Genomic DNA, 9,936 nt, shown 5'->3' with positions numbered 1-9,936 from the left:
TCAGCTGAAAAGTTGTCTGTGGGGAACTGCAAGAGGCAGAGCATAGCCATCATGAATAATTTAATAAATTTATTTAAATTTAATTTACTTAATTTATTTAATGTAGTATCCTATACCTGCAGGTCTCAGGGAGGTTCACAGGATAAAATCAGAATATAAAACCACAAAGTATATAATCAAAATAAAAACAACCACCCAATAACGCACACATTTTAAAAGGACATAGAATGTCAATCAAATAATAGGTATTGATAGCCCTCTCTTCCATGAATTTGTCTAATTCTCCTTAAGTTGATTGGCCATGGCTGCCTCCCGTCACGTGGAAGGGAGTTCCACAGGTTAACGCCGCCCCTGCGCTCTCCTGACTCCTTCCCGCTTCAGCGCGGACCCAAAGAGACTCAATGTCACCCCGCAGGGCGCGTCCCTTTAACCTTTCCTATCTCTGCGGCGATAACGATCCACAAAAGCAACTCTCCGCGGGGCGGCCCAAGCGCGCGTTGACGTCACATTCCAAAATGGAAGCCGCGGCGGCGGCGTGCAAAATGGCGGCGCCCACGCGACCCAGATCCAAGATGGCGCCGCCCACGGGTGGGAGGAGGAGCCCGGCTCCCAAGATGGCCGCCCTCCTAGCTCCGTGCTGCTGGCGAGCCGGCTCCAAGATGGCCGCCCTCGGAAGCGTCCGGCTGGCCCTGGGAGGCGTCCGGCTTTACAACGCTCGGCCGCTAAGGCGGCGGCTCGGAGGGGTTTACCGGCCGGACCCCGAGAACCCTCGCACGCCGGCCTGGCAGCTGACGGCCGCCTACGAAGCGAAGGTGTACGGGCGCCACGGATCAGCCTCCGGGGTCGACCCGGCCGGACTCTGGCCCAGCCCGGAGAAGCTCCGGGAGATGGAGGCCGAGGAGAAGGCCTGGTACCCGTCTCTGAGGGAGATGCAGGAGCGGCTGGACGCCAAGGAGCAGAGAGCCGAAGCCAAGCGGCGGGCGAGGTGAGAGGGGCTGAGCTCCGGAGGGGCTGCGGCCGAGGGCGCCCTGCTCCGCCCGGGTGGGGTGGGATAATATGAATATCGCTTAAGCCTTAAGGGGTGGAAATGGTTCTATCGACGACTGGGTTAATTGATCCATGCGACTTTTTAAAAAAAGAATTTTTACTACATATTAAAAATTTATAAATAAAACATATATTAAACATTACATCCAAATCTTCAAAACTAAAAAGAAAAAATACAAAAAGAGTAAAGATATAAAAAAAGAAATTGATCAAGTACACAAAGTTATTCAAAGGATACAAACGGAAATTTGATTACAGTATTCTATGCTCCAAGTTTCCAGAAAGAAATTACATTTATACTCCATCTTTTCTTTCTTTCTTTGCAGTCACTTTCTGCAAAGATGTGATTCATGCGACTTATCCCGGGGTGTTTTGGTTTGTTTGTTTTTATTACGTTATTGTTCTTTTTTCTATAACTTTTATTAAATTTTCTGTTTTACATTTTAGAATATTCATTTAAACAACCTTAAAATATCAATGACTTCCCTTCCTCTCTTTCCATGGTTTATTTACAAAACATAAATCCCTGCATATTTTATATAAACTAAACCATTCGGTATTCCATTATTAACATCCATCAAAACTTATTTACGCTGCTGAATTTATCTTAATGCTGCCCACGTTTTCAAATAAACACAGCTTTCCTCCATATATCCTGTTACATTATTGCTCTTTGTTGATTTCTAACAGCCGCTTTGGGATTCATTTGGGTGAAAAGCTGCATAAAAATGCAACAAATCAAAAGCAGCGAGCCACATGTGAGGGTTGGACTAGATGACCCTTGGGGGTCCCCTCCCAAGTCTGCAATTATAGGATTCTGTGAACCTTTGGCAGGATAGCAATAGAACAAGTAGAGGTGTCTGTATTTTCACATATGAGAGAGTAGGAGGGAGAAGATGGGTCATATAGGACGGCTTGTATTGTATATCTGGTCACCAGAATTGGTGAAGCCGTGAGAGAAGGCCAGTGCAAAAAAATGCAAGTACAGGTGACAGCACACATACTACAAAAACTATTGTATATATACAATAGAGGGAAAGGAGAGGGAGAGAGCTTCACAATTTTTATCATACTTTGTTGTTGTTTAGTCGTGTCCGACTCTTCGTGACCCCATGGACCAGAGCACGCCAGGCACTCCTGTCTTCCACTGCCTCCCGCAGTTTGGTCAGGCTCATGTTTGTAGCTTCGAGAACACTGTCCAAGCATCTCGTCCTCTGTCGTCCCCTTCTCCTTGTGCCCTCCATCTTTCCCAACATCAGGGTCTTTTCCAGGGAGTCTTCTCTTCTCATGAGGTGGCCAAAGTCTTGGAGTCTCAGCTTCAGCATCTGTCCTTCCAGGGCTGATTTCCTTCAGAATGGATACGTTTGATCTTCTTGCAGTCCATGGGACTCTCAAGAGTCTCCTCCAGCACCATAATTCAAAAGCATCAATTCTTCGGCGATCAGCCTTCTTGATAGTCCAGCTCTTACTTCCATACATCATACTTAGGGTTGCCATATTCCCCAAAGTGAAAATCAGGACAAAATTGTTGAGTTTGCTTTGGGGTGGGAGGCATCAAAGTTTTCAAAGTTGGGTGCCATTTCGCCGACTGAAAATCCGGACATATGGCTGCCCAATTTTGCATTATCTCCTCCAAAAAGATTGCAGAAAGCTGGGTATATTAGCGCTATTGCTAAAGTATCCTCCAGGTTGGTAAAGCTGACACAAACGGAAGTAGCCCAGGAGGGTGTCTCAAACTTAAGTGGCTAGACTAGAGAACGATAGGTAAAAATTGATATTGTAATGCTCATGGGAATAATATGAAATGTGCCTTCTAAGAACCGGTTGTTGTAGGTAAGAAGAGGAACAATATATCCTTATTTACCGTATTTTGCGCCCCATAAGACGCTCCGGCCCATAAGACGCACCTAGTTTTTTGGGGGGGAAATAAAGAAAAAATTTTTTATTCCCCCCCCCAGGTGCGGGGCTGGAAGAACCAGGTCGGGGAACAGTGGGAAGGCACGCTCTGCCTCCCCGCTGTCCCCCGAGCTTGTGGGGCTGGCGATGGGGAGGGCAGCTCTACGCCGCCATCCCGAGCGGGGCGGGACTTAGCGCCCCGCTCGGGATGGCGGCGTAGACCTGCCTGCCGTCCCGCGACGGCAGGCAGCTCTGTGCCGCCATCCCGAGCGGGGCGGGACTTAGCGCCCCGCTCAGGATGGCGGCGTAGACCTGCCTGCAGTCCCGCGACGGCAGGCAGCTCTGTGCCGCCATCCCGAGCGGGGCGGGACTTAGCGCCCCGCTCGGGATGGCGGCGCAGAGCTGCGCTGGTCCCAGGACCGCACGCAGCTCTGCAGGGCCACCGGGAGCGGGGCGGAGCTTCTCCCCCGGCTCCCGGTGGCCGGGCAGAGCTGCGCTGGTCCCGCGACGGCAGGCAGCTCTGCGCGGCCACCGGGAGCGGGGCGGAGCTTCTCCCCCGGCTCCCGGTGGCCGGGCAGAGCTGCGCTGGTCCCAGGACCGCACGCAGCTCTGCGCGGCCACCGGGAGCGGGGCGGAGCTTCTCCCCCGGCTCCCGGTGGCCGGGCAGAGCTGCGCTGGTCCCAGGACCGCACGCAGCTCTGCAGGGCCACCGGGAGCGGGGCGGAGCTTCTCCCCCGGCTCCCGGTGGCCGGGCAGAGCTGCGCTGGTCCCAGGACCGCACGCAGCTCTGCGCGGCCACCGGGAGCGGGGCGGAGCTTCTCCCCCGGCTCCCGGTGGCCGGGCAGAGCTGCGCTGGTCCCAGGACCGCACGCAGCTCTGCAGGGCCACCGGGAGCGGGGCGGAGCTTCTCCCCCGGCTCCCGGTGGCCGGGCAGAGCTGCGCTGGTCCCAGGACCGCACGCAGCTCTGCGCGGCCACCGGGAGTGGGGCGGAGCTTCTCCCCCGGCTCCCGGTGGCCGGGCAGAGCTGCGCTGGTCCCAGGACCGCACGCAGCTCTGCAGGGCCACCGGGAGCGGGGCGGAGCTTCTCCCCCGGCTCCCGGTGGCCGGGCAGAGCTGCGCTGGTCCCGCGACGGCAGGCAGCTCTGCGCGGCCACCGGGAGTGGGGCGGAGCTTCTCCCCCGGCTCCCGGTGGCCGGGCAGAGCTGCGCTGGTCCCAGGACCGCACGCAGCTCTGCACGGCCACCGGGAGCGGGGCGGAGTTTAGCGCTCCGCTCCGGATGGCAGCGCAGAGCTGCGCTGGTCCCAGGACCGCAGGCAGCTCTGCGCGGCCACCGGGAGCGGGGCGGAGCTTCTCCCCCGGCTCCCGGTGGCCGCGCAGAGCTGCGCTGGTCCCGGGATTGCAGGCAGCTCTGCGCAACCCTCGAGCCGGTCTCCCGAGGGTTGCGCAGAGCTTCCTGAAGCCTGGAGAGCGAGAGGGGTCGGTACGCACCGACCCCCCTCGCTCTCCAGGCTTCAGCGAAAGCCTGCATTCGCCCCATAAGACGCAGGCACATTTCCCCTTCATTTTTGGAGGGGAAAAAGTGCGTCTTATGGGGCGAAAAATACGGTACACAGAGCACCGCTTGCTTACCTTTCTGTGTCTTAGCAGTCAGTAAACAAAAATGTCCTTTTGGAAAGACATGAATTGTACGCTGAGGATATGGGTCTCTGTGGTTTCTCGCAATGATAGACAACAGGAAATCTGATGTGGAAGGTACCACCCAGGCCACCTTTTAACTGCAAGGTGACACCAGCCTTCTGCCTGCCTGCTCCCAGTCCAGACCACACTGTGTCAAAAGCGGAGACAAAGGGCATTGCAAAAGACAAGACACTCAAAGTATGCTGGGCCAGATATATTGTTGGTGTAGCCTTCAGCTGGTGGTAATTTTCCTTTCTGAATTCAATTCTGAGGACATTTAGAAGGAAAAGATTGATTTTGCCCACCTTCCTCAGTTGATTCCTAATTATGCAGGTGACTTGTAGGCAGGCTCCAACAATTACACTTGCCCCAGCAAATATGGCATGGTCTCCTCTTGAGCGCTTAGCAACAAGCCTTCCTCCCAACTTTGGTGTGCTGGGATCATCCTGGCAGCTTCATAGCAAGTCCTATCCCTTGCTAAGGTTGAAAGGGAGGCTGGAGGTGCTAAGCCCTTGCAGCACCTTGGTCCTACAGGATTAACCCAGCAAGCCCCCATCATTTTCAGCTTGGTGGCAAGAGCATCTGTGGCCGCACTCTGAGCTTGGCATAGCAGCTCTGACCCCATAGCTGACTGAAGTCAGAATACTCCCTGCCAGTCTGCATGAAGGGTAGAGGGAGCTTCCTTTGCTGTTGGGTAAAGGTAAAGGGACCCCTGACCATTAGGTCCAGTCGTGGCCGACTCTGGGGTTGCGGCACTCATCTTGCTTTATTGGCCGAGGGAGCTGGCGTACAGCTTCCGGGTCATGTGGCCAGCATGACTAAGCTGCTTCTGGCGAACCAGAGCAGCGCACGGAAACACTGTTTACCTTCCCGCCGGAGCAGCACCTATTTATCTACGGTACTTGCACTTTGTGCTTTCAAACTGCTAGGTTGGCAGGAGCAGGGACCAAGCAATGGGAGCTCACCCCGTCACAGGGATTCGAATCACCGACCTTCTGATCGGCAAGTCCTAGGCTCTGTGGTTTAACCCACAGCACCACCTGCATCCCTTTGCTGTTGGGTAGAGGCACCTTTTCCCATCAAGCTAGCAGAGGGGAAGGCTCTGATGACCACAGTTTTGGTCTTCACTTGCAACGCTGGCCAAAAATTGTAGACCCTTGCTTTTTGACTGGTTCCACATTTTCACTCACTGTGATCAGTATGCTGCTGCCCTCTGGTGAGCATTGTGAGTCTTAGCTGCTGCTACCTTGACCTTGGGGAAGGAGGTGGGAATTGTCCTCACAGTGGCTGCAAGATGATCCCCTCTACTCCAAGGCTGAGGTCCTTTGGGTGCTGAATTGCCAATCCACTTGGGGCATCTAGCCAATGCAGGTTGAAACAGAGAACAACTTACGTACCTTCCTTTCCATTGGAGGCCTGAGGCCAAGGAACATCATCTTGGTGATTACCAGGGCCAGTCAAAATTAAGGACATCTGCTGGCGTAATTCTCTCCCTCCAAAGGCAAACCTTTGGACCCATTTGGGATGGGAATTGGAGACTGTATTTCAGTGGTTCTGTTCCTACAGGTGGGCTGGTTCCAGAAAGTGGTGGGGAACTGTTGCTCTGCCATGGCACTGGTAGTATGAAGTTCTGCCAGTATGAAGTTTATATCTCCCCCTCCCCCAAATGCTCTTTAACATTTATGTTATGCTTCTGAGCGAGGATTTAGGACTGGCTGTCATCCTTTTGAATGAATTCAGGTAGGATAGCGGAAGTTCTGAACAAGTATCTAATGTCAGTGGGTAAGGACTAAAAATTGACTCACAGTCCAGGTAAATTGGAAGTCCAATTGGTAGGTGGCTTGTCTGAACAGGGAGGTAACAGTCAACCTGTTCCACTCTTGGTTAAGGGTCAGTTTGCTCCATGGAGTGCTGTTGTATATGGTGCTCACACAGGTGGCACATGCAACATTTGCCTGGCACCACCTGCAGTCCCTTCCGGATAGAGAGGCTGGCCACTAGTAAGAATTTATGTTGCGTTTTAAGACTCCTCTGAAATTTCAACTGGTGCAAAGAACATGACAGCTAGACTTCCTGGAAGCAGGGTCAGTCAGAGTCCCTCTCAGTTATTTTAAAACAGTGTCAGTGGATTCTGGCTCATTTCTGGGGTCAACTCAAAAGTGCTGCTTTTAACCTATAAAGCCCTGTTAGATTTGGGACCTGGGTATTGAAACAACAGTAACAACAACGTGCTCTGTATGAATAATAATAATACCTTTATTGTCAATGTACAACCTGTGTACAATGAAATTAACCGAGCCTCCCTCCCCCCTCACACAAACACTCAATCTCATTGCATTCTGTGTGCTTGTCGCACAACATACCAACCCCAAAAGTCAGTTGCACTATTTTCCGTTCAGCAGCCTAACAGCCCATGGATAGAAACGTTTTTTTAGCCTGTTGGTACGACTGATTATGCTTCTATATCTCCTGCCCGAGGGTAGAAGATTAAAGAGGTGCTGGCCGGGATGTGAATTGTCCCTGAGAATTTTTCTCGCTCTCCTAAGGCATCGATCCCTTGTGATGTCATCTAGCGGGCTCAGGGGACAGCCCATGATACCATGTGCTATGTTCACCACCCTCTGCAAAGACTTTCTGCCCGTGGCTGTCAAGCCAACGTACCACACTGTGATACAATATGGGAGGACACTTTCTATTGTGGACCGGTAGAAATTGTTGTTTAACATTGTTCTTTCACAAGACCCTGAGGAAATGGAGTCTCTGTTGGGCCTTCCTAACCACCTGAGTTATATTGTTTTTCCACCTTCACTAAGGTAAACTCCCAGGAATTTAAAGGAAGAGACTCTCTCCACATAACCCCACCCGATATACAACGGGGCTAGTTCCCCCTCTTCCTCCGAAAGTCCAACACCATCTCCTTTGTCTTGCTAATATTTAGGTGCAAGTTATTCTCTAGGCACCATGTAGATACTTTTGGAACCTTCCCCCTGTACACTGATTCATCTCCAGCTGTAATTAGACCCATTATGGTAGTATCATCTGCAAACTTAATAATTGCAGTAGATGGATCAGAGGAATATTGCCCACACATTAAGATCATCCTCAAGAGGTTCTCCTCCAGTTGCCTCTTCCTTTGCGCATATGGTGACTGGGAAAGAGCCTTATTTATTGAGGTGTTCCAACCTTGTAATGCTGTCCCAGGAAAGCTCACCTGGTGCTTACCTTTGTGAGTTCAGTCGCTGGGTTTAAACTATTCTAGTTGTCAGGGTTTTTTTAATTAAAAAAAAATAGTCACATTGACATACTTCTTGCTGTTGCTCCTGCTGCTTTATTGTGCCTTTATTACTGAGCTATTTGTATTTTCATTTTTTAAACTTAATGCTTTCAGAGTTTGATCTTCTGTTTTCTGCGGGTGTTTGATCTTCTGTTTTTGCTCTCTTCACAGAGAGGAGCACATTGCTTCCCAAATGGCCAAGATGCCAGAGATGATTGCAAACTGGTTGCGGGAAAAGGAGGAGCGCAAGACCAAAGAGCGTGAAGAGAAGGAGCGGCGGCAGATGCTACTGGCTGAAGCCCGTGAGCGCTTTGGTTACAACCTGGATCACCGCAGTGCTCAGTTCCAAGAGATGGTGCAAGAGATGGAGAAGGCTAGAAAGAAGGAAGCGAAGCTGCAGAAGAAGCAGCGGAGAGAGGAGGCTCTGGCCAAAAAGGCAATGCAAAGCGCACCTGTTGCCTCAATCCCGGACAAAGAAGGGGAGGTGGTTGCAACAGACGCATCACATCAGGTCACATAGTCTGTTGGGGCTCTGAAAGTGCAGACTCTGGACTGTGCATTGAGTTAACCTGGTGCAGAGGCCCAGCAAGCACATCTCTTGCAACCCTTGATCCTGCCTGAAGGTCATTTCCCAACTCTCTGACCACCGATGAGAGAATATTCGGGTGTTCTCTCCCTATCTCTGTCCCACTTGATCACCAAAAATAGATTTGGAGTAGCAAATACCTTTGCTGCTAATGCTTCTGAATTCCTTGTTGGTAGATCCTGAGGGTGATGATGTCAAACTTTGACTTCTATCTTTCCAGTGAAGTAAACTACCCTCACTTCCTAGCTGGCTGATGTGTTGTGTGCAGTTACAGACAAATAAATGTACGTGGTATTTTTAACCTTGGTTTTCCAGCTCCTGTGCCACTCTGTGTCTTGATTAGTTGCTGTGTGTCTACCTTTTGAAGGGAGGCAAGAAAGTTGGCACTTCTTATGGGGCAAATGTGTCCTGCTACAAGCACACACAAGCTTCAGTTGTCAATAGAACAAGTGAAGTTAGGGCTTCTCCCCATCTTATTTTAGCAGCTACTTTAAATAGCACTTGTGTGCTTATTTATAGTACCAGAGTATTCATGAGCAACAAGTCACAGTGATTTTCTTCTTCCTTCAGTGTCTAAAACCATAAAGCAGGCAGCATTATTTGAACATATGAATAGGTGACGTGAAACATCATGTATTTCTGACAGCCCCAGCTTGCAAATGAGCACTAATAATTTATTAATTGCTTTGTTTGCATGTTTTGACACCCAGTCACTCCAGACCCCAATAAACAGCTTGTGGGATTTGACATTATCAGGTGGGCCCTGCAGTGCTATGAACTATCATCAAATGTGCAAACTTCATGGGTTCTGCTTCATTTTGTGTTGGGTAAGTCTTGTTTCAAATAGGATCTGTTTAGCTCCCGAGCTCTTGTTGTGGAGTCCACAACTGTACTCGGTTTGATATGTTTCGACAGGCAAGGAGCAAATCCCACTCGGAACTTTTAGGGTCGGACCTCTGCTGAAACCAGGGACAATTTACATGAACAGCTGGGAAAGGACTGATATGACTGCAAACTTCTGTCTGCAGAGAAGCAGAGGGTGTTTTGTCATGTACAGCTATAGTAGTAGCATCAACGGTATCCTGTAAAAAGAGGCAGTAGGCTGCCCTCTCCAAAGTGTTTAGCTGGAAAAGTCTATATGTTGGTCCCTTTTCCACAATGGACAGGCGAAGAGATGTTTGTAGCATGGTGATTGCTTCCCTCTAGTGGAACAATTGTAGATTCAGATCTATTGGACTTCCATTTTCGAAACAGCCTTCATTGGGAGGTGATCCCAAATGAATGAACAGAAAGCAGGGGAAATGAAAGTGATACAGGCCTTTTAAAACTACTGCCCTAGCATGCTTAGCTAGAGTAAGTCTTAAAGTACTTGGAGGAAATTCTGACTAGACATTCAGAAGAGGTTCTAATTTTTAAAAAGTTCCTTCCTAAAAGTCCCTCAGAACTTTATTGGG

General features: G+C 50.5%; 1 protein-coding gene across 1 annotated transcript; it reads left to right on the top strand.

The window, feature by feature from the left end:
* The first annotated feature begins 493 nt into the window (after positions 1-493).
* On the top strand, positions 494-8,783 carry GADD45GIP1 (GADD45G interacting protein 1). The gene is made up of 2 exons (XM_083483193.1): positions 494-985; positions 8,068-8,783. Exons 1-2 carry the CDS (start codon positions 516-518, stop codon positions 8,414-8,416), a joined length of 819 nt encoding a protein of 272 aa, XP_083339319.1. The 5' UTR covers positions 494-515; the 3' UTR covers positions 8,417-8,783.
* Positions 8,784-9,936: the final 1,153 nt, after the last annotated feature.

Source organism: Podarcis liolepis, assembly GCF_965112155.1.
Source record: "Podarcis liolepis genome assembly, chromosome: 17".
NCBI lineage: Eukaryota > Metazoa > Chordata > Lepidosauria > Squamata > Lacertidae > Podarcis > Podarcis liolepis.
The sequence above is the reverse complement of the archived record's forward strand: the minus strand, read 5'-3'. Positions and strand labels throughout refer to the sequence as shown.